The 25,937-nt window shown below is 37.7% G+C and overlaps 2 protein-coding genes and 1 pseudogene across 3 annotated transcripts; all 3 read left to right on the top strand.

The window, feature by feature from the left end:
* The first annotated feature begins 4,313 nt into the window (after window positions 1-4,313).
* Window positions 4,314-14,481, top strand: LOC121853399 (actin, muscle-like). Its single transcript, XM_042347472.1, has 3 exons — window positions 4,314-4,329; window positions 5,737-6,626; window positions 14,099-14,481. Exons 2-3 carry the CDS (start codon window positions 5,755-5,757, stop codon window positions 14,355-14,357), a joined length of 1,131 nt encoding a protein of 376 aa, XP_042203406.1. The 5' UTR covers window positions 4,314-4,329; window positions 5,737-5,754; the 3' UTR covers window positions 14,358-14,481.
* On the top strand, window positions 13,206-14,434 carry LOC121853400 (annotated as a pseudogene). Its single transcript, XR_006086313.1, has one exon. The product of XR_006086313.1 is annotated as an actin-85C-like (transcript).
* A 2,579-nt stretch (window positions 14,482-17,060) lies between the features above and the next one.
* LOC121853554 (actin, muscle-like) lies at window positions 17,061-20,763 on the top strand. The gene is made up of 2 exons (XM_042347768.1): window positions 17,061-17,160; window positions 19,488-20,763. The coding sequence occupies exon 2, from the start codon at window positions 19,506-19,508 to the stop codon at window positions 20,637-20,639; it is 1,134 nt and encodes a 377-aa protein (XP_042203702.1). The 5' UTR covers window positions 17,061-17,160; window positions 19,488-19,505; the 3' UTR covers window positions 20,640-20,763.
* Window positions 20,764-25,937: the final 5,174 nt, after the last annotated feature.

Here is a 25,937-nt window from a genome sequence, read left to right as displayed (position 1 = left end):
GCGAGGATCGGATACTATAGTAAACATTCAATCCTTTTAACACTGACATTAGTCTTTGTGAAAAAAAGTGACTTTCTGCATATCAAATTCCTTCCCAAAATCTGTGCATATAGATTCCAATTCTCAATAGAACAATTGTCGTAGGATGATGAACAAAATCTGAATCCCTAAGATCAATAAGCTAGATCAAGAGTAACACAAATAAAGAAGTTAGAAACGAAGACACAAATTAACAGCAATAATATTATTAATTTTGAGGCAAATGAAAACAGATAATTATAGAAATGATACATTGATGAACGAGAGAAGTGGTTAAGGAGGGGTGCCATTATTATTATTTGTCGCATTATAAAATTATTTTATACTGGGTGCACCTATTCTGGTTAACCGCACTACTTAAAGCAAACCTGGACAACCATGGGTAATCCAGCTAGTAAGATATCCAGTATATAGCTAAAAAAGTTGTAGTCCAAAAGAAACAGACGTTATCATACTCTATTGGTTTATCATGGAGATCAGTATCGCAATTCATTTCCTTCGCGGTGGGAGAGTTACAATTTTAATCACGTGATTTAGAGAAGACAAAAAGAACCGACTTGCACCCTTTACATATAATAGAACTTGACGAGTAGGATAACATTTTTCTTTGACACGTGTAGAAAAAAAAAGTCACCTATTGAATCATTATCATAATGAACTTTACAATGATACTACACATGGCAAATTAAATACTCTGAGAATCCACAAACATGATAGAAAGGAACGAAGCACTACCACCATATAGGTAAGTAGGACATTACCGTACAACTGAGAACGTAAAGATATAGAGAATAGCCCCAACAACGATATGGGTTTTACCGGATCGAAAAAAGAAAAGAAAAGACAGATTATAGAGATAGAAACAATTACTGTAGAGACACACGCAGATAGAGACCAAATAACTATAAAGGTCTGAGAGAAAGTGGACCAAAATGAGAGATAATAACGGGTTATATAATGAGTGAGTGAGTGTGTGAGTGAGTGAGCAAGTGAGTGAGTGAGTGAGTGAGTGTGTGAGTGAGTAAGTAAGTAAGTGAGTGAGTGAGTACCAGTCTTGATCGGTAAAAGTAGATAAAGAGAGTCTAAGAAAACCACAACACGACACGACTTTATAACTAGATGGAAACACAGAGAGGATATAGTGGTAGGTGCAGCAGACACTCGAGTTTAGTAGCGAATGAACGGTGTTTATTCTGGGAGGAGGAATTAAAAGGAAAAGAACCAAAAAAAAAAAATGGATTAGAGTCATGGGAGAATTATAAAACGAAGTGAAGAAAGGGCAAAAATTATGACACAGGTTGGAGTAAGGGCAAGAATTATGACACAGGTTGGAGTAAGGGCAAAAATTATGACACAGGTTGGAGTAAGGGCAAGAATTATGACACAGGTTGGAGTAAGGACAAGAATTATGACACAGGTTGGAGTAAGGGCAAGAATTATGACACAGGTTGGAGTAAGGGCAAGAATTATGACACAGGTTGGAGTAAGGGCAAAAATTATGACACAAAGTTGGAGTAAGGGCAAGAATTATGACACAGGTTGGAGTAAGGACAAGAATTATGACACAGGTTGGAGTAAGGGCAAGAATTATGACACAGGTTGGAGTAAGGGCAAGAATTATGACACAGGTTGGAGTAAGGGCAAAAATTATGACACAAACTGGAGTAAGGGCAAGAATTATGACACAGACTGGACTAAGGGCAAGAATTAGGAAACAGATTAGAGAAAGGATAAAAATTAGAAGGCGAATTTGAGTAACAGTAATAATTCTGAAATAAATTAGAGTAGCAAGAATTAGGAAAGTAAAAAAAAATAAGGCAAAATGTAAAAAATAAATTGGAATAATAGTAAGAATTAAGAGTAAATTAAAGTGATGACGATATTTAGGAAGATTTATGGAATGGCTTGAATCGAATAGTAGAAGATTATCGTAAGTCAATGAAGTAAGGGAAAATCTTCGAGGAATAAGAATTAACGAAAGAATCTTTGATATAAAGGATGTAAACGAGTCAGGATGGTTGATATACTGGAGTGTGGAGTGTGTGAGAGTCTGGCAGGTTGACGACGTTCTTGATAAGGGGGGGAACTTTAAGGTTGATTTACTCCACCAACGTGAATACTGTATAAGGTGACACCATAAACACGTGCACATGTGACAGGAACCAAAACGAAGGAGACTCTGAACTCACTTGTAACTTAACATCCAATGAAAAATAATAATAGATTTAAATAATATCTGAAATGCATATGACATAAGCTATACCGGTGCTCCCTTTCCCTTCTCCTCTCTCTCCTAATTTAGTGGGGAACATCACCTGGCGTTCATAACAAAGTTTTTTCCCCCCAAACACAAAATTCACGCACATCGCACATATCATGACGTCAATGCATCACTGTACGTCTTTAGACCATCTGTGTAACAAGATTAGTCGGGATGTGAGGTCGGAAACGAAGATATGAAAAGGAAGGAGGAAAACGACAAGCAAGAAGCACAGAGATTGAAATAGATCTTCCAAGGGGAACATCCGAAACATCCGAAGCTAAAGTTAACTCAAGAGCGAGAGTTTCCTCATTGAGTCCTGCGAAAGGTTCCTAGTCTGCTCTCCTCGTTCCTCTGCCAGTCAACAGATAATAACAAAACGACTCTAACTTTATACTCCCGTGAATATTTTAAGACTTCTATATAGTTGCTAACACTGCTAAATATAGATCTTGTATATAGATTAAAGATTATATTCATACTAAGAAGTCCTAAACCTGATTATGATTCTATTGTAGGTGTTAAAGATATAGAAGTTTCCTCAGTAGTTGAAAGATTAATTATATAGTGTTATCAAATAATAGGAATTAATAATATCAATCTTAATAATGGTAAGTAGAAAGCGGACAAAATCTAGATGGAAAGAGTAATGAACTTTAAGTATATTGGCAACGAGGGTGATGGAAACAGGTACATGGTCAGGTTAGGTTAGGTTAAGTTAGATAGAATAAGGTTAAAGTAATTTAGAAGTAAGCTGGGGCCTAATCATCAGGTGAACTGTATCAATGACTAATATTTTGGAAAGAACCACCTGGTGACGTCATTATTAACATCCAGGTGAGTTATCGTGGTGTTGTTACCTGTGTGTGTGTGTGTGTGTGTGTGTGTGTGTGTGTGTGTGTGTGTGTGTACAAATATAATAAGAAACTATGGTATCCCAGATGTTCTCTAAAACACAATCAACATCTCTACCCAAAAATTACAGAACAAATCCTTCACGTAATTTACACAACACTGAGCTAACGTCACACTGATTATCTCCGTCGATGAATGAGTCACAGGACCAAATGAGGTTATGAAGGTGAGACGAAGATAGAACATAAACTACACTGATCACTATATTACAACAGCCAACATTACCATCACCGAACACCAGCTGGCAGATCATAATGTTTAAAAAAAAAAAACTACTGCTAGAATCTGCCTAATACACAGCCAGATATAACCGTATGCTCTTGGTGTCAGAAACTGGTGAATGAACGAACGTATATGAAAATGAACGCAGAAAGAATTGGTAAATTAATAAAACCGTCTGTATGTAAGATTAATTAAGATTATGTGGGTTTTAAGTATAGTCATGCTGTGTAAGTACCTATAGGTTAAGTCGCCATCTGTGTGGTATTGTGGCAACATGGTAATTACTGTATTTGTACCTGATACCTAAGTACCTGTTTACCGTATATCTGTTCATATCGAAAGAAAGTCATTATTATTCTAAAACTCTCATATGATGGTAAGTCTTAACTGTACTTAATACCCGAATCAAAAATAACCCCCGAGGAATGACTCCACCAAGTGAGGCATAACACTGTGCTATAGCGGTACACATAAAATAAAATGTGAATCACTATAAAAGTTAAATGACGTAGGACAGGTAAAAGCTTTACTCTGTGGTTATTAAACATATATTCCTCAGCATCAGAATTGTCTAAAACTAAATTAATAAAAACTAATTCACTAATATAGGTACACGTGACCTATAAACACAGTTATAGATATAGCTTCTAGATTTAGTCTCTCCGAATGATATTACAAATTTAAGTAGCGATTTACCGTATGGCAAAAGCTGCTATCATACCAGAATAGAGGAGGCACTGTCTTACCATCCACCCAAAACAACTGTAACTAAAAAATGACAGTTAGTAAGCGGGAGTATGGGATGGTATATAAATGCATCCAAGCACATACACCTCTCAGTGTACTTCAGGCTCAGGATACGTTGAGGACAGTGTACGTGGATTTCTCTGGTGGTAACTTATGTTCAACTTTTCAGACATTGATGTTTGGAAGTACAGAACACTTCTCTGGGACGATGAAACGCCTCCATTAAGGAATAAGTGTTTTTTTTTAATGTTTTGAAGGAAAAATCTTAGTGTAATGTTTTAAAATGTTTCTACCTATTACAGATATTAATGTCAATACACGAGTGAATTTCTGTTTGGAATCAACAGCAATTCTGTTTGTTTTTTTATGGAGTGTGTCTTCTTTGTATACGTTAAATGTTTTTATTTACTCGAAAAAAAGAGATACTGTAATTTGAGGATATACGATTTCATTTCGAGTTATATATGAATGTAATTTTAAATCATACATCACTTTGCTGAACCAGAGCCTTCAAAGTATTATGAGAATAGAGGATAAAATTAAACTTCTATTTTTCGTTTCTACTACCTACCTGGCGATGAAGTCGTGCTGGTAGAGTTGCCAAACCTGGCTTCTCATACTGTATATGGTTACTGAGCCCAGGTGCAAATCCTCCTGGCATCACCTTGAGTAGGTGTGATCCTTCTAAACTTAGACCTGGCAGACTCGTCACTGGGTATTACTGTAATGTTATTATTGTTATTATTCGTCGTACTTAAAGAACTTATAGGCATTTGAGAGCAAGAGGTAATTTAACTTTTATTTGCAATTTGCAAATGATGACACTTTTTGTGGCCCAAACACGTGAACGGACTGTGCATTAGATTTAATATCAGTTTAAAATCGTGTAAAGTATCAGGTTTAAAGGACATATATGTTCATATTTATTTCCTTAACAAATATTCAATAGAATATTTCGCGTTTATAATGTACCCTAAGCTATTAAAAAATAACTCTGTACTCAGTAATGAGCCACTTGAGGTAAAGGTTTCACCTGACCGTGTGATCTGCTGAATATTCAATCGACATTACTAGTACGTCCAAGGTGTTAACTAGCCACGTGGACCTGACGTTACATGTACACAAAAGTTGGGACAGGTTATATATATATCTCTACTCTTCCCTAGATATATGCGAGGCTATTTTTTTTACTAATTATGGAAGAAACCGGATATTAATCAGAGACACTACAGTATTTTCTCAATGGGGATTCCAACGCCCGACCAACGGACTGCCAGCCCTGTGCCACAATGTCTCCGTCATCAGACTCAGTATATGAAATCTGTATACATGAACGCTAAAAAATCAAAAGCATCAATTAGCATAGCATGATCTGAAGTTAACATAAGAGACAAACCTTCAAGACGTGGTACAGTACTTTGAAATTTCAAAATCTATGAAGTGGGAAACTGTAGCGAAATCACAATTTATTACTTTATTAAGGAAACATATTCAAATAATCCAAATCTAATCTCTCTAACATAACCCTTATCATAACCTCTATATAATTCCAGATCTAGCACCACTCCATCATGTGTGACGAAGACGTGAGTCCCCTGGTTGTGGACAATGGCTCCGGCATGGTCAAGGCTGGCTTCGCCGGCGACGACGCTCCCCGCGCCGTATTCCCCTCCATCGTCGGCCGTCCTCGTCACCAGGGTGTGATGGTCGGTATGGGTCAGAAGGACGCCTACGTCGGTGACGAGGCCCAGAGCAAGAGAGGTATCCTGACTCTCAAGTACCCCATCGAGCACGGCATCATCACCAACTGGGACGACATGGAGAAGATCTGGCATCACTCCTTCTACAACGAACTGCGTGTTGCCCCTGAGGAGTCCCCTGTCCTCCTCACTGAGGCTCCCCTCAACCCCAAGGCTAACCGTGAGAAGATGACCCAGATCATGTTCGAGACCTTCAACACCCCAGCCATGTACGTGGCCATCCAGGCCGTGCTGTCCCTGTACGCCTCTGGTCGTACCACTGGTATCGTGCTCGATACTGGTGACGGTGTCACCCACACCGTCCCCATCTACGAAGGTTATTGTCTCCCCCACGCTATCCTTCGTCTTGACCTGGCTGGCCGTGACTTGACTTCCTACCTTACAAAGATCATGACTGAGCGTGGTTATTCCTTCACCACCACGGCTGAGCGAGAAATCGTTCGTGACATCAAGGAGAAACTTTGTTATGTTGCTCTCGACTTCGAGAACGAGATGAGTGTTGCTGCTGCCTCTTCTTCCGTAGAGAAGTCCTACGAGCTTCCCGACGGTCAGGTCATCACCATCGGCAACGAACGTTTCCGTTGCCCCGAGGCTCTCTTCCAGCCTTCCTTCCTGGGTATGGAATCTGTTGGTATCCACGAGACCGTCTACAACTCCATCATGAGGTGCGACATTGATATCAGGAAGGACCTGTTCGCGAACACTGTCACTTCTGGAGGTACCACCATGTACCCTGGTATTGCTGACCGCATGCAGAAGGAAATCACTGCTCTGGCTCCCTCCACCATTAAGATCAAGATCATTGCTCCTCCCGAGCGTAAGTACTCCGTCTGGATCGGTGGCTCCATCCTGGCCTCTCTGTCCACCTTCCAGTCCATGTGGATCACCAAGGAGGAGTTCGACGAGTCCGGCCCCGGCATTGTCCACCGCAAGTGCTTCTAAGAACCACGACGTTATTCCGTTGATTAGATGTTGTTATAACATTTCAGTCGTGAATACATTGTAAAAATATGTGGTTAGTCGCATATTTGAGGTTCAAGGCTATATTGAACATCCTATGTATGTATTTCTGTTCCTATCTAGGTTACCACACAAACACCCAATTTATTGATACTGTATACCTAACTATATGTACCTGTACGTGTAATGATCTTTCTGAATAAAGTTTCTCAATCTGAATATAATTATTTCAGGCTATTGTTCGTACTTAGTGTAGTTAAGTTAAATAAGAAGAAGACTTGTGAACAGCGCGGCGTTTAGTGAGGCACACTTTAAGACGAAGATGAAAATAATTACCTTGAAATAAAAGTTCCATATGTTTTTGTTAACTTTTTTGCTAAGACAGGTGTATATGAGGAAAGAGATGGACAGAGAGAAGAGGAGATACAGATTTGCTAAACGTGGGACAACACAGAAATGAAGACATCTTTTACTAATGAAAACTAAATTGAATCGCATGTTATAGTATTTCTATGCTACCGTGGCCCGTAAGCCACGCCCCTCGACTTTAGGTACAAATAGCTGATTGGCTCCCCTGAGAGTTTTACCTCCCCCGGACTGCGCATATATAAGTGCGTATTTATATCACCTTTTATGATATATATTAAAAAATTTATAGCATCCTCTCTGAAGTGCTAATGCCTTGAAATCATTTCCTTTTTGATAGTCCAGATATTTAACATTATTTTAGATAATAACAGGTCTGCTTACCAATTGTGTACACATTTGTATTTGAAATTTCCATGACCTAATTGGTTATTAGTATAGAAGAGGACCGGGCTTTCGGGCCAGTTTTTGTGTGGAATGGGTCTAGGTTGTATGTTTATTAGCCAACAATGATCTGTTATTTCTGAAAAAAAAAAGTGTTTCTACCGACATATTGACTAGAATTTTGTCATCATCTGAATACGACACGATATAATTCCTTGATTACTTGTAGGTTAAAACTCTCAGTATTTTTTTATCTATATGTATAAAGTGCCTTTCCTGCTCTCCTACTTTCATTATTGGGGAAGACAAGAAGTACAAAAATCTCAAGAAGACAAGGAGAATACTGCGAGGTACGTGTAGATAGCGACAGGAAAGTGCTAAAACGAAAAAAATCAACAACTTAGTATCATTCCGCATACTCCTTTCACACACTCATTTCGTAAATAAATCATACAAAGTGAATCATTAATTGCGTTAACACCGATACATGAAAAAGATTGTGTTCAGCTCCTCAGTTTTACCTTATAAGCTATATAGATCAGCTGTGGTTTATTTTTTTGACCTCTAAACACCCATGAGTGAAAAAAAATCATAATAGTAATAGTCATAATAGTAGTAATGTTATTCACATCTAGGAAACGTCCCGTGTACATTATAAACTACCCAATTCAACGTTGAAGTCGTTTAATAATAATAATAATAATAATAATAATAATAATAATAATAATAATAATAATAATAATAATAATAATAATAATAATAATAATAATAATAATAATAATAAATCAGAATATACAGCACACATGTATCCATAAGGTCCTATATGTTTTCTTAAAGACCATGTAAATCAGGGCATAATTGCGTCATGAAACAGAATCTATCATAAAAAAAAACCGAACGTTACCAAAATTAAAGTTGGGTTCCGTTAATAATAAACAATCATTTTCAGACTGAATCTAAATACATGATCGTCCCTTTATGCAAATCAGATCAAAATTTCGACTGAAGAAAATTTATTACATTACAAATACTGCTGAATCAATATTTGCCTCACAGCGAATGACATACTGAGCCTCCACCAGCAGACCTCGAGCGGTTAGTCACAGAGCCGAGGGTAGAAGTATCATCAAGAGCCATTTAGTGCTAGACCAACAGGCACATACGATTGCAATAAAGTACTATGCCGTCTTATTGATGGCATCCTTGGCCTTATACGATAAAATTAATCACTGCTAACGAGACTCATAAATGTGCTATGTGGTGTTAATTATATGTTCACAGTCCCATGTTAACTATAGTAAAGTTCATTACCAACTCGTAGATACCTTGTGTATTCACTCCTTGTTCACTCCTTGCCCATATTAGGACTCCCAAGGATCATACCATTGGACTTTATCTTAAAATAATTGTTCACACAGACAGACAGACAGACAGACAGACAGGCAGGCAGGCAGGCACACACACAGAAAGCGAAAGTATCAAGTCCTAACCCACCCCCAGAGTACATAATTCAAGGACGGCCTTAAACAAAAATAACCTTCTGACACAAGAAGGCATCACAAAGACCTGTCAGCTGTGTCAACTCTTATGGTGAACTTGTGTGGGTGAAATAGAGACTCATTTGTTGCCAGTAACTTAATCGCAGTGCATTTTATTATATTCATCTCTTGAAAAAAAGTGAGATTTACAGTACATTAAATTTACTCGAAACTAAATCATTTGGAAAGAATAGGTCATGATGCTTTTCTATTAAGATAAGTGCCATTAAGTTAACCAGACTGAAATAGTTGCCAACTCTCACCACAGAATAAAGCACACTTTCCTCAACAACAAACCTAAAGCAACTGTAAATGAAAAAAATATACACACTCCTGCAGATTTGTTGCGGTGGTTTAGTAAGCAGGAGTATATGGACGGTATATAAGTTGCCTCACATACACCCGGCCCCTAGTGTACTTCACTCCCAGGATACCTCTAGGCAGTGTACGTATCTCCCTGTTAGTGTGGTGAACGTCTGTGGATATTAGTCGGTTTTGAAATGAGATAAATTCTCTAAATTACTCAAAACATCTGATATACGACACGTCCTTAGCAAGTGTACAGCTTCTAAGGTTAAAGATGGAACTGCAGCTTGGAGTTAATATAAATTTGGACTTGAAACATTATTACGAAAATTTTAAATTTCTTGTATTTTTTAGTGCCACTACTACAGGCCCGAGTCAAATTGCTTATCCTAATCGTTGGTTTACTAACTTTAGTCCTTCCTTCAGTTCGCTCGACATTGGAGTGCTCACCTTCAACACTTTCAGTTTTTCATGAAATATTATGAAATCTGACGTAGGCATTTTGGATTAAAAGTAAGATTTGCATATTGTGATGTAGGACGTATGGAAAGATTGTTTTAAACGTTTATCATCTTTAGAACTCATCCATGTCTGTCTGACACTTGGACGCGGGTCACCCCATTTGTAAACTCGTCTCTGCTAAAATTTTCTGCGAAAGAATCTGAAATTGGTGCAAACATTTTGAAAGGATTAGTTGATCTATATATTGTTAAAGGGGTATTTTCAGATGATTGTTGAAATTTTACCGTTTGCAAACTTAGTTGCGACCTATACGTTTTACAGTTATCTAGTCAGTGTTGAATTTATTTGGCATCTTTCTGTTTTATTCACAGAAGAAAAAAATAATTGCGCCTACCAACAAAAAGAATAATATATGTCTTACATATTGCATTTCTTCGTGCAACAGTTTGGAAAAAAAAGGAAGTTGCTCTTTGAAAATACAGATACAATCTATAGGCCAACAATTTCATTATACATAGTAATATGATCCAGACAAGAGAGCTCAGGCCTGATCCTGTGAGTCATAATACATTCATGGTAATAAGTTTGGTCCACGAATCATTGTACTTAGTAAGTCTGAAACAACGCGCCTTCGTCTTGCTCCTCACTGGTCATAGTCACCTGCCTTATTACAACACTAACCGTAACAGCACACAAAAAAAAGTTCCACAATATTAATTTTACTCTGGCAGAAACGGCAGAGACACACTCGTAAATCAAATCACGCGGAGGACAACATAGTGCGTTTCTCTTTAGTGAGCTGAGGCTCTGTCCTGACATTTAGTTTTCGTAAATTTAAGAACTTTCGGAGTGTTGACTTAGCACTGAGTTGTATTTGTGGCTTTTTCGTCAACTTGGAATGATTCTAATTGTTTCACTAATGCAGATCTTTATATCATTATAAGACATGCATATTACTGATCAAGTGGCAATAGATACCTGCTTTTATGTTTATATCATTCAGTAGACAACTAAAGTATTATGTCTCACTCAGTAAACAAGTAAAGTATTATTGTCTCATGTAGACAAGTAAAGTATTATTATGTCTCACTCAGTAGACAAGTAAAGTATTATGTCTCACTCAGTAAACAAGTAAAGTATTATGTCTCACTCAGTAGACAAGTAAAGTATTATTATGTCTCACTCAGTAAACAAGTAAAGTATTATTTTATCTCACTCAATAGACAAGTAAAGTATTATTATGTCTCACTCAGTAGACAACTAAAGTATTATGTCTCACTCAGTAAACAAGTAAAGTATTATTATGTCTCACTCAATAGACAAGTAAAGTATTATTATGTCTCACTCAGTAAACAAGTAAAGTATTATTTTATCTCACTCAATAGACAAGTAAAGTATTATTATGTCTCACTCAGTAGACAACTAAAGTATTATGTCTCACTCAGTAAACAAGTAAAGTATTATTATGTCTCACTCAGTAGACAAGTAAAGTATTATTATGTCGCACTCAGTAGACAAGTAAAGTATTATTATGTCTCACTCAGTAAACAAGTAAAGTATTATTATGTCTCACTCAGTAAACAAGTAAAGTATTATTATGTCTCACTCAGTAGACAAGTAAAGCATTATTATGTCTCACTCAGTAAACAAGTATTATTATGTCTCACTCAGTAGACAAATAAAGTATTATTATGTCTCACTTAGTAGACAACTAAAGTATTATGTCTCACTCAGTAGACAAGTAAAGTATTATTATGTCTCACTCAGTAGACAAGTAAAGTATTATTATGTTTCACTCAGTAGACAAGTAAAGTATTATTAGTCTCACTCAGTAGACAAGTAAAGTATTATTATGTCTCACTCAATAGACAAGTAAAGTATTATGTCGCACTCAGTAAACAAGTAAAGTATTATGTCTCACTCAGTAGACAAGTAAAGTATTATTATGTCTCACTCAGTAGACAAGTAAAGCATTATTATGTCTCACTCAGTAAACAAGTATTATTATGTCTCACTCAGTAGACAAGTAAAGTATTATTATGTCTCACTTAGTAGACACAAGTACTTATTATTATGTCTCACTCAGTAGACAAGTAAAGTATTATTATGTATTCACTCAGTAGACAATGTCTCAAAGTATATATGTCTCACTCAGTAAACAAGTAAAGTATTATTATGTCTCACTCAGTAAACAAGTAAAGTATTATTGTCTCACTCAGTAAACAAGTATTATTATGTCTCACTCAGTAGACAAGTAAAGCATTATTATGTCTCACTCAGTAAACAAGTATTATTATGTCTCACTCAGTAGACAAGTAAAGTATTATTATGTCTCACTTAGTAGACAACTAAAGTATTATGTCTCACTCAGTAGACAAGTAAAGTATTATTATGTCTCACTCAGTAGACAAGTAAAGTATTATTATGTCTCACTCAGTAGACAAGTAAAGTATTATTTCTCACTCAGTATACAACTTAAGTATTGTCTCACTCAGTAGACAAGTAAAGTATTATTATGTCTCACTCAATAGACAAGTAAAGTATTATGGCTCACTCAGTTGACAAGTAAAGTATTATGTCTCACTCAGTAGACAAGTAAAGTATTATTATGTCTCACTCAGTAGACAAGTAAAGCATTATTATGTCTCACAAGTTAAATTAATTAACACAATCGTACGTACTGAACATATATTTGACCAGTTATTACCTTCACACAAAGACCCAATCGAGTACATTGTTAGAAATTTATTAATAAATCACTAAATTCGATAAACTATTAAATATTATACATTTATATATTTGTGTCTCCTACTGTATACATCCTTGAATAGTTTATTATATTTTTAATGTTATTGTGTGTAGCGGGAAGGTTATTTTATTTAAAAGGAATACTAGAATTTAGGAGAACAAATCGTAGAGTTATTTGAAGCAGGATACCGAGGGGGATTATTTGCCAGTTATTTGAATAATATTCTAAAACAGTTATTCATGACAGCTTGGTTACTAGATTACTTTAAACATAGTACATTATTATATATTTACGTGATTTTTATTTTATTATCAAAGAAACAAAGATATTCATCTATAATAAGTCACCTGAAACAGTCATTAAACCTTCAAGTGAAATCGTCAGTATATGTAACTTTCGCAGTCGTAATAAAACAGACACTATAGCAAGATTGAAACTACGTAAAGTTGACCAAATACTTTTCGAGGCTGTTCTAATATGTGTATATGTTTTCTTTCCAGACCAAACACCACTCCACCATGTGTGACGACGACGTGAGTCCCCTGGTTGTGGACAATGGCTCCGGCATGGTCAAGGCTGGCTTCGCCGGCGACGACGCTCCCCGCGCCGTATTCCCCTCCATCGTCGGCCGTCCTCGTCATCAGGGTGTGATGGTCGGTATGGGTCAGAAGGACGCCTACGTTGGTGACGAGGCCCAGAGCAAGAGAGGTATCCTGACTCTCAAGTACCCCATCGAGCACGGCATCATCACCAACTGGGACGACATGGAGAAGATCTGGCATCACTCCTTCTACAACGAACTGCGTATTGCCCCCGAGGAGTCCCCTGTCCTCCTCACTGAGGCTCCCCTCAACCCCAAGGCCAACCGCGAGAAGATGACCCAGATCATGTTCGAGACCTTTGCTACACCTGCCATGTACGTGGCCATCCAGGCCGTGCTGTCCCTGTACGCCTCTGGTCGTACCACTGGTATCGTGCTCGATACCGGTGACGGTGTCACCCACACCGTCCCCATCTACGAAGGTTATTGTCTCCCCCACGCTATCCTTCGTCTTGACCTGGCTGGCCGTGACTTGACTGCTTACCTTACAAAGATCATGACTGAGCGTGGTTACTCCTTCACCACCACGGCTGAGCGAGAAATCGTTCGTGACATCAAGGAGAAGCTTTGCTATGTCGCCCTCGACTTCGAGAATGAGATGAACATTGCTGCTGCTTCAGCATCCCTTGAGAAGTCCTACGAGCTTCCCGACGGTCAGGTCATCACCATCGGCAATGAACGTTTCCGTTGCCCAGAGTCTCTGTTCCAGCCTTCCTTCCTGGGTATGGAATCTGTTGGTATCCACGAGACCGTCTACAACTCCATTATGAGGTGCGACATTGATATCAGGAAGGACCTGTTCGCCAACAACGTTCTTTCTGGTGGTACCACCATGTACCCTGGTATTGCTGACCGAATGCAGAAGGAAATCACTGCTCTGGCTCCCCCAACCATCAAGATCAAGATCATTGCTCCTCCCGAGCGTAAGTACTCCGTATGGATCGGTGGCTCCATCCTGGCCTCTCTGTCCACCTTCCAGACCATGTGGATCACCAAGGAGGAGTACGACGAATCCGGCCCCGGCATTGTCCACCGCAAGTGCTTCTAAGAAGTATTGCAATACTCTAAATTTATTGTTATTTGTTAACGTTTTGATCGAAATGTATTACATTTATTGTATGCTAATGCACATAATTATACCATCGATAAAAATAAAAATTACTTCATTCTAATGAAGAGTTTAATTCTGTTGGAGGTACAAGTAGATTTAGGTAAGGTAGTGTGTGGAAAATTGGAAAGCCCATATAATGTAAGATGTTTATATAGGAATGTTGAAAACAGATACAGCCAAGACAGTCATATATTGTTAGGGGGATAAGTATGTATCATCCCTAACAGCAAAATCTACCAGAGTCACTTACTGAACCTAACACACAGAGGATGATGATATAAGTATGATGTTGGTCTCGTCAGTAGTGTTGGGAAGCCTTGGTAAGTAGACAGCAGTCGTGACTAAAATAAATTCACTGTGGTATTTTCACGGTGTATATAGTAAAAAATATTATGTATGAGAAAAAAAAATCCCTGTCCAGAATGTGAGATATCTGCCTCCTTGCCTCTAATGACTTCAATATCTGTAGAAGATAAAGAACATGAAGGCAATCAACCAAACCCACGTCGAGCTTCGCCAGAATAAACTCTAAACATAATGATCAAAAACTTAATAAAAAGAAAACAAAAACAATCAAATCAAAGTCTTTCCTGAAATCAGTACAGAATTTAAACGAATGGAGATCACTTTAAGGCAGAAACTAATATTTTGTTAGAATCTCAATAAATGCAGCATATAATCACCCTGATTTTTTACTCAATAAATTATAGAAAAAAGCTGATTCCTGTGCTTTATGTACCGTTAAAATTGTGACCTTGACAACCAACTTGTATAACCAATTCAATACTGTGATGGAAATTCATAAGGGTAACAGACTTCAGCCATCGATGTGAGGCGATGATAAAGTCTAGTGATGGACAAACAAACACTCGAGTCAGTCAACACAGAAAAGTCATTTACACATCAGATGATCATTCACTTCCATTAACATGAGTCCTTGTTCAGGGCCAATATGTATATCACACATAATTACCTTTAATCGACGATCATTTACTCAACTTTTTGTTCAGGGACTTGATAAGTTTCTAAGACATATACGGAATTTAATGAAAAATAAATGAATATATGGAAGAAAAAAAATATAAGGAAAATGGTGGCAGAATCAAAATATGAGACACTAACTGTACTAGGTGGAAGTGTGGCTGACAGTACATATGTAAAAAAAAAATATAACCCGAAGAGAAAAATAAGCAAAGTAGGTTAGGCATAAAGTGATAATAGGCAGGACATCATAATAGGATTAAAAGTGGTCAAATAAGATCATTAATTGGTTCCCACGAGACAGTAAAAGACAACTAACACAAACAACCTGACTATTGTGTTAAAAAAGGGTCAAGGCAGATGATAGCGGAGTGATTAAATGCGCACGTTATTATCACCAGTTATACACATACTCCACTGGTTCTATGATAGCCATTTACTACACTTCCAGTAATTCCATCACTCCATCTTCATTTCGGTCTTCTCAACTATTATTACCACTACATTATTCATTTTATAAATCTTTACTTCTCATTATTCAATCATTCCACACAACCTAAGGAAACCCTATTCACCTCTCAGTTTGATCTATTCTTCATTTACATATTTTTTTAAGTTATTTTTTTTTCTTTGCATCTCATTTACTCTATATATTGTATTCAGGAAAATCACTTTGTACACGCTCATCCAAGCTTATTTCCCAACGCTTATTATTTTTCCCTCCTAATCCAACAGTGCAATATCATCTGAAAACAGCAGCTGACTCACCTCCTATTTACATCACATAGTTATATATATATGTACTAAACTTACTTCTCTGTTACTGTTGCTTTTATGAATCTTAGTACCCCATTCCCTGTTCCCCATTCCCCGTTTTCCGTTCCCCGTTCATGAAGATTTTGAAGAACCATGATGATAGTAGTTACTTTCCCTGGAAGGTATTTCACATTTTTCTTCCTCACTTTAAAGACTCTGAACGACATTTAATAATTTTCCAGAATTCCCAGATATTCTAAATTCTACTTATTTTGTTATTTTGTCAACGTCATCGTATACTTTTTTCCTGATTAATAAAAACTACATATAATCTTCCTTTTCCTTTTTTTCACCTATTCTCCATAACGCTAATATGGGATCTATTTATCTAGACCCCAACTTCCCCCACTCCTACACACATACATACATTTCTAACAGTTCATTCTTAATAAGGTTAATGAATATAAGAGCAATAGATGCTAAGGTATGTATAATAAGATACGATAAACACAGGTAGTAAAGATGAAAATAATTTAGCGCCTCGGGAGACAACACAAGGCGGTACAAAACTAGATTAGCTATTAAGGTAAAACCGTTGTCTATGTTGTGGTCGCGTGTGAGTTGCCATCAGCGAACATATAGTCAAAGTTAACTATTTTTTGATCAGTGTTTTGTTCTCTCGCTATAATAAAATTTAATGAATTACAACCCAAAACATGACTTATTTTAACTACAAGATTATTAATGAGAATGAACAAAGGATAATAATTTTATTCAATGTATAGCGAAATATTTAAGATCAGGCAATTGCTTCCTTCTCGGTACCGAGCTGGGAACATCCCCTGAACAACCTTCTAAAACAGCTGTAAATAAAAAAAAAATTAAATAGCATGATAAATTCGTACTCTTTATTTAGGAAACACAAGTGGACAGGGAGTATATAAGAACGTTGGTGTACACCCATGCCTCAGTGTACTTCAGGCTCAGGATACATCAGGACCGTGTACGTGGCTCTTGTGCTCTTACTTCTTGTGGATCTTAATGGAAAATGGAAAATATTGAACGTGTTTTTAATCGTAATAATATTTGATAAGTTTGTCTGTGTTGCTGAAGGATTGATAATGTTCTCTGTTTTTTAAAGTAAACTACGATGAGTTGATTTATGTTAAAATGTTTCAAACGAGATCTGTCAGTTGTCTTTACCTTTACGATTACATTGTCTCTAGAGGTGATAAAAGACTCCCATATTTTCAAAGTAGTAATAGGGATGATGCATTTATTCTCGAAAATAATTTAACCATAATTCATCAGAAGAAAGAGTTTATATATTTCCTTACTTCTGAGTCTTGAGCTACCACCATCGAGAGCACCAAACTTGCCCCTAATACCAAAACCCAAACCAACTAGATTGTGCAGAAAAAATGATAAGAGGTTGCCAATCTTATTTCTTACGTGGGTACTGTGCCCACTCATACGAGATCCCAGCACACAACCCGACAATAGGAAGAATCAAGTGACTTTCACACCATATGTTGGGAAACTTGGCAGCTGATCAGACAGGTCACTGTGTCATATGCGCTAAACAGAGTCTGGTACAACGAGGTTTTTCCCTCGCCATTAAGTTCAAATTCTTTAAAGTGGAATTGATTTGTAACTGAACGTTTGCGATTGTATTAGCATTGAAAACAACCAGTCACGATCGCTATTCTTAAAAGTGCGTTTATGGTAAATTTCGCAAATTAATTTCAGATTCTCAGAAAATCTTTTAAGTTAAAGCGCTGTTGAATTCATTTATCTTCAATGTAAAGTTCTACTGCTGTTACCCAACCTCCTTAGTGCTATTCATACTCAGGGTTTCATTAACCCAACAAGGTTAGACTTTAGCAAAGCATTTGACAGAGTACCGCATCAGAGGCTTCTGAGAAAAATTAAGGCTCATGTTATCGAGGGCAAAGTTTTAAATTGGATAAAATCATGGCTCACCGATAGAACGCAGAGGGTCAGCGTAGATGGTGTTAAATCTGAGTGGGGCCGTGTAACCAGTGGGGTTCCCCGGGGGTCAGTACTAGGCCCACTCTTGTTCATAACCTACATAAACGATCTAGATACTGGGATCAGTATTGACATAAGCAAGTTTGCGAATGACACCAAAATAGGGCGGCAATCTAATTCAGGGCAGGATGCAAATGCATTACAGGAGGATCTAAATAAACTGCAGGGGTGGTCTGAAAAATGGCAAATGAAATTCAACACCAGCAAGTGCAGCGTACTTAATATTGGAAGAACAAATACTTATAATGTATACAGCCTTAACAACATCAACCTAGAGAAGTCGACTTGTGAAAGAGACCTAGGGGTACTTGTAAGCCCGGACCTACGGCCTAGAAAACAGTGCCTTAATGTTCGAAATAAGGCAAACAGAGTATTGGGTTTTATATCTAGAAGTGTAAGTAACAAGAGTGCAGAGGTCTTATTGCAACTGTATCTTGCGCTAGTCAGGCCGCACCTCGATTATGCGGTTCAGTTCTGGTGCCCCTATTATAGAATGGATATAAATTCACTAGAGTCGGTGCAGCGAAGAATGACAAAAATGATTCCGGGACTTAGAAACCTTCCATATCAGGATAGGCTAAAGAAACTTAACTTGCATTCCCTAGAAAGACGAAGAGTGCGGGGAGATATGATAGAAGTATTTAAGTGGGTGAAAGGAATCAATAAAGGGGATATAGATAAAGTTCTTATAATATCCGAGCAGGATAGGACTCGGAGCAACGGATTCAAGTTAGATAAGTTTAGGTTTAGGAAGGAGATAGGAAGAAACTGGTTAACAAATAGGGTGGTGGACGAGTGGAACAAGCTTAGCAACTTTGTAGTAAGTGCGGGAACTCTGGAAAGTTTCAAAAGGAGGCTAGATAGATTCATGGATGATAGAGAGTGGTAGTAACTCTCGACAGGAGCTGCCATGCACAGGCCAACCGGCCTATTGCAGACTCCTTATTTTCTTATGTTCTTCTAAAATATATATATATATATATATATATATATATATATATATATATATATATATATATATATATATATATATGCGATCACATTTCCTGGACAATCACATTTTTTTACCGTTCACCTTAATACTTGGTATTTATAAAATATAGGTATACCACCAAACAGTAGCCAGCATATAAACAAAGATTTCCCAGTTTAGAAGATTTTTTGCATACGCAATTAATAGATTTTCTCTAAAAAGAGCTCAACCATACATTAAAGCGTATGTAGATTTCAAAACCTCCGCGTAAATATAATAATAATGTATTATTCATCTCTTTCCAGACCTAACACCACTCCACCATGTGTGACGACGAAGACGTGAGTCCCCTGGTTGTGGACAATGGCTCCGGCATGGTCAAGGCTGGCTTCGCCGGCGACGACGCTCCCCGCGCCGTATTCCCCTCCATCGTCGGCCGTCCTCGTCACCAGGGTGTGATGGTCGGTATGGGTCAGAAGGACGCCTACGTCGGTGACGAGGCCCAGAGCAAGAGAGGTATCCTGACTCTCAAGTACCCCATCGAGCACGGCATCATCACCAACTGGGACGACATGGAGAAGATCTGGCATCACTCCTTCTACAACGAACTGCGTATTGCCCCTGAGGAATCCCCCGTCCTCCTCACTGAGGCTCCTCTCAACCCCAAGGCCAACCGTGAGAAGATGACCCAGATCATGTTCGAGACCTTTGCTACACCCGCCATGTACGTGGCCATCCAGGCCGTGCTGTCCCTGTACGCCTCTGGTCGTACCACTGGTATCGTGCTCGATACCGGTGACGGTGTCACCCACACCGTCCCCATCTACGAAGGTTATTGTCTCCCCCACGCTATCCTTCGACTTGACCTGGCTGGCCGTGACTTGACTGCCTACCTTACAAAGATCATGACTGAGCGTGGTTACTCCTTCACCACCACGGCTGAGCGAGAAATCGTTCGTGACATCAAGGAGAAACTTTGCTATGTCGCCCTCGACTTCGAGAATGAGATGAACATTGCTGCTGCTTCAGCATCCCTTGAGAAGTCCTACGAACTTCCCGACGGCCAGGTCATCACCATCGGCAACGAACGTTTCCGTGCTCCCGAGTCTCTGTTCCAGCCTTCCTTCCTGGGTATGGAATCTGTTGGTATCCACGAGACCGTCTACAACTCCATCATGAGGTGCGACATTGATATCAGGAAGGACCTGTTCGCCAACAACGTTCTTTCTGGTGGTACCACCATGTACCCTGGTATTGCTGACCGCATGCAGAAGGAAATCACTGCTCTGGCTCCTGCTACCATCAAGATTAAGATCATTGCTCCTCCCGAGCGCAAGTACTCCGTATGGATCGGTGGCTCCATCCTGGCCTCTCTGTCCACCTTCCAGACCATGTGGATCACCAAGGAGGAGTACGACGAGTCCGGCCCCGGCATTGTCCACCGCAAGTGCTTCTAAGAAGTATTGCAATACTCTAAATTTATTGTTATTTGTTAATGTTTTGATCGAAATGTATTGCATTTATTTTATGCTAATGCACATAATTATACCATCGATAAAAATAAAATCTACTTCATTCTAATGATGTGGTTAATTCTGTTGGAGGTACAAGTAGATTTAGGTAAAGTAGTGTGTGGAAAATTGGAAAGCCCATATAATGTAAGATGTTTATATAGGAATGTTGAGGACAGATACAGCCTAGACAGTCATATATTGTTAGGGGGATAAGTATGTACATATGACATACACTTACTTTACACTATATATATATATATATATATATATATATATATATATATATATATATATATATATATATATATATATATATATATATATATATATAAATATATATATATATATATATATATGTGTGTGCTAATAACCACAAGGAAAAAAGAAAACACGAAGTTCCCAAGCGCTTTAGTGTAATTCACATCTTCCGGGGTGAATACAGACTAAGGAAAAATACATAACAAGGCATATATATACAGTAGAGGGGAGTGAGATCAAGTCCCTAGGGGACAGTGAGTGTCCACAATGGTCCGGTCACTAGGCAGTGACCCTACTAATCTTCATAAGCCCCGCAGCAGTCGGTAGTCAGGTCAGAGGGTAAGATGACCCAACCTTCTCACCTGGTTACAAATTTTCTTAATTACGAAATTATCCAGTTTGTACATACCATTACTCAAATTCATGTTGACGGATTCGGTATGTTTAATGCGACTGGATTCTATAATGTTCCTACTGTCAATTGAATTACAAGGTAATATTGAGGAGGCATTATCCTAGTCAATGACAATGCTTATTATCCCTCAAATGAACAAACAGAGAATTGGATTCCTGGCCTGTCTTAACACTATATTTATGTTGTTTAAGTCTAGTTACAAGGTCTTTACCTGTCTGGCCTAAGTAAATTATATTAAATTCCTTGCAAGGAACCTTGTAAATGCAGCCGCCTGCATTGTTGGGGGAGTTTTTGATTAACATTTGTTTTACAGTGCATGAGTTTTTAAATGCCACATTGACGTTCCAGGTTTTTAGTTGTAAAGGAATTTGAGAGAAATTTTTGTGAAATGGTAATACTAAGAGATTTTTATGGTAATGGGGTGGGCTTGGGATCGGTTCTATAAAAATATTTCTTAGTAATGTTAAGGCATTTGTCTATAAAAGATCTAGGGTAATTGAGGTTCAAGCCAATATTATGGATATATTTATATTCCTCATCAATGAATTCCAGACTGCAAATTCTCAAAGCACGTAAAAACATTGATGAAAATATTGACTGTTTGACTTTATTATGGTGGGCAGCATAATAATGAATGTATGAACACACATTAGTAGGTTTCCTATAAATACTGAACTTAAAGGTGTTACCTATTCTGTGGATCAGACAGTCTAGGAATGGCAATTTACAGTCATGCTCTAATTCCACAGTGAATTTGATCGAGGGGGCTAAGTTGTTAAGTTGTGGCCGAAAAGCTTTTAGGTCCTCATTACATGGCCAGACATAATACATCATCTACATATCTAAACCAGACTACTGAAGGTGGTAGAATATTACTTAATAGTTTCTTTTCAAAGAATTCCATATATAAGTTGCTTAATACTGATGAGAGCGGATTACCCATTGTCATACCAAATATTTGACAATAATATTCTCCATTGAATTCAAATTTACAATCCTTAATACATAGTTTGATGAGTTAGATGAAGTCGTCTTTCGAGACGGGCAATGAAATATTGTCCAGGGAATCTATGAGGAACTCCAATAAATCATCAACTGGGACCTTTGTAAAGAGTGATGTTACATCAAAACTGACCACGAACTTATGTGTGTGACCAGGGAACGTTACCTCTAGACCACCAGGACACTAAAATCAGTCCTAGACTTTGTTATATTTCACACAAAGCCTGTTCATCGAGTTTATGGCGCCGTGAACCTCCGATTTGGGACTACCCGTGCCTCTTAGGTGATCAGAGTAACGTTTTACCAAATCCGGCTTCGAAACACGAGGTTCCATATATGTATTTCATTAGCCCATAAAGCGCGCGGACTTCTGCATATAATCAACAACCTTACCCTGCCAGGACTCGAACCCACGATCTTATGTGTGTGACCGGGCAACGTTACCTCTAGACCACCAGGAAACTAAAAGCTGGTCCTAGACTTTGTTATATTTCACACAAAGCCTATTCATCGAGCTTATGGTGCCGTGAACCTCCAATTGGGGACTACCAGTGTCATGATAACTCTTTTCCTCTGAGCGGATGTTACTTTTACAGAGTTGCAGAGTTGCCGAGACTCTGATTTATTGACACACTCTACTGTAAACGGTGAACACACACACACACATACACATAGTGGCTCCAAAAACAGTATCGCGCCAACTCTGTACCCTGACAAGACTTTTTAATGTTAAGTGATTTACAACTTATTATTATCTAAAAGTGATGGATGGGGGTACTACAAGTGGTGTTCTCTTTCCCTCACCTCTCACTATGAATCCTTTCAGTAAGACACTATTCTCCCGAGGTTCAATGTATAAGGGTAATGACTAAGATAACTTTTTGAAGATAACAATTTAGCACTTGGAGTAAAGTGCTGGATCCCTGTAGTACTAAGTTTTCGATCATTCAGGGACTTGATAAGTTTCTAAGACATATACGGAATTTAATGAAAAATAAATGAATATATGGAAGAAAAAAAATATAAGGAAAATGGTGGCAGAATCAAAATATGAGACGCTAACTGTACCAGGTGGAAGTGTGGCTGACAGTACATATGTAAAAAAAAAATATAACCCGAAGAGAAAAATAAGCAAAGTAGGTTAGGCATAAAGTGATAATAGGCAGGACATCATAATAGGATTAAAAGTGGTCAAATAAGATCATTAATTGGTTCCCACGAGACAGTAAAAGACAACTATCACAAACAACCTGACCATTGTGTTAAAAAAGGGTCAAGGCAGATGATAGCGGAGTGATTAAATGCGCACATCATTATCACCAGTTATACACATACTCCACTGGTTCTATGATAGCCATTTACTACACTTCCAGTAATTCATCACTCCATCTTCATTTCGGTCTTCTCAACTATTATTACCACTACATTATTCATTTCATCAATCTTTACTTCTCATTATTCAATCATTCCACACAACCTAAGGAAACCCTATTCACCTCTCAGTTTGATCTATTCTTCATTTACATATTTTTTTAAGTTATTTTTTTTTCTTTGCATCTCATTTACTCTATATATTGTATTCAGGAAAATCACTTTGTACACGCTCATCCAAGCTTATTTCCCAACGCTTATTATTTTTCCCTCCTAGTCCAACAGTGCAATATCATCTGAAAACAGCAGCTGACTCACCTCCTATTTACATCACATAGTTAAATATATATGTACTAAACTTACTTTTCTGTTACTGTTGCTTTTATGAATCTTAGTACCCCATTCCCTGTTCCCCATTCCCTGTTCCCCATTCCCCGTTTTCCGTTCCCCGTTCATGAAGATTTTGAAGAACCATGATGATAGTAGTTACTTTCCCTGGAAGGTATTTCACATTTTTCTTCCTCACTTTAAAGACTCTGAACGACATTTAATAATTTTCCAGACTTCCCAGATATTCAAAATTCTACCTATTTTGTTATTTTGTCAACGTCATCGTATACTTTTTTCCTGATTAATAAAAACTACATATAATCTTCCTTTTCCTTTTTTTCACCTATTCTCCATAACGCTAATATGGGATCTATTTATCTAGACCCCAACTTCCCCCACTCCTACACACATACATACATTTCTAACAGTTCATTCTTAATAAGGTTAATGAATATAAGAGCAATAGATGCTAAGGTATGTATAATAAGATACGATAAACACAGGTAGTAAAGATGAAAATAATTTAGCGCCTCGGGAGACAACACACGGCGGTACAAAACTAGATTAGCTATTAAGGTAAAACCGTTGTCTATGTTGTGGTCGCGTGTGAGTTGCCATCAGCGAACATATAGTCAAAGTTAACTATTTTTTGATCAGTGTTTTGTTCTCTCGCTATAATAAAATCTAATGAATTACAACCCAAAACATGACTTATTTTAACTACAAGATTATTAATGAGAATGAACAAAGGATAATAATTTTATTCAATGTATAGCGAAATATTTAAGATCAGGCAATTGCTTCCTTCTCGGTACCGAGCTGGGAACATCCCCTGAACAACCTTCTAAAACAGCTGTAAATAAAAAAAAAATTAAATAGCATGATAAATTCGTACTCTTTATTTAGGAAACACAAGTGGACAGGGAGTATATAAGAACGTTGGTGTACACCCATGCCTCAGTGTACTTCAGGCTCAGGATACATCAGGACCGTGTACGTGGCTCTTGTGCTCTTACTTCTTGTGGATCTTAATGGAAAATGGAAAATATTGAACGTGTTTTTAATCGTAATAATATTTGATAAGTTTGTCTGTGTTGCTGAAGGATTGATAATGTTCTCTGTTTTTTAAAGTAAACTACGATGAGTTGATTTATGTTAAAATGTTTCAAACGAGATCTGTCAGTTGTCTTTACCTTTACGATTACATTGTCTCTAGAGGTGATAAAAGACTCCCATATTTTCAAAAGTAGTAATAGGGATGATGCATTTATTCTCGAAAATAATTTAACCATAATTCATCAGAAGAAAGAGTTTATATATTTCCTTACTTCTGAGTCTTGAGCTACCACCATCGAGAGCACCAAACTTGCCCCTAATACCAAAACCCAAACCAACTAGATTGTGCAGAAAAAATGATAAGAGGTTGCCAATCTTATTTCTTACGTGGGTACTGTGCCCACTCATACGAGATCCCAGCACACAACCCGACAATAGGAAGAATCAAGTGACTTTCACACCATATGTTGGGAAACTTGGCAGCTGATCAGACAGGTCACTGTGTCATATGCGCTAAACAGAGTCTGGTACAACGAGGTTTTTCCCTCGCCATTAAGTTCAAATTCTTTAAAGTGGAATTGATTTGTAACTGAACGTTTGCGATTGTATTAGCATTGAAAACAACCAGTCACGATCGCTATTCTTAAAAGTGCGTTTATGGTAAATTTCGCAAATTAATTTCAGATTCTCAGAAAATCTTTTAAGTTAAAGCGCTGTTGAATTCATTTATCTTCAATGTAAAGTTCTACTGCTGTTACCCAACCTCCTTAGTGCTATTCATACTCAGGGTTTCATTAACCCAACAAGGT

This window comes from Homarus americanus, unplaced genomic scaffold (genome assembly GCF_018991925.1).
Source record: "Homarus americanus isolate GMGI-L3 unplaced genomic scaffold, GMGI_Hamer_2.0 scaffold4896, whole genome shotgun sequence".
Classification (NCBI taxonomy): Eukaryota; Metazoa; Arthropoda; class Malacostraca; order Decapoda; family Nephropidae; genus Homarus; species Homarus americanus.
This window is presented reverse-complemented; position numbering and strand designations above follow the sequence as displayed.

Bases quoted from the DNA above. Each gene is read 5' to 3' on its own strand.
- LOC121853399 (XM_042347472.1), top strand. From the start codon at position 5,755: ATGTGTGACGAAGACGTGAGTCCCCTGGTTGTGGACAATGGCTCCGGC. The intron at 6,627-14,098 runs GAAGGACCTGTT...CATTGATATCAG, and splicing joins AGGTGCGACATTGATATCAG to GAAGGACCTGTTCGCCAACA.
- LOC121853554 (XM_042347768.1), top strand. From the start codon at position 19,506: ATGTGTGACGACGAAGACGTGAGTCCCCTGGTTGTGGACAATGGCTCC.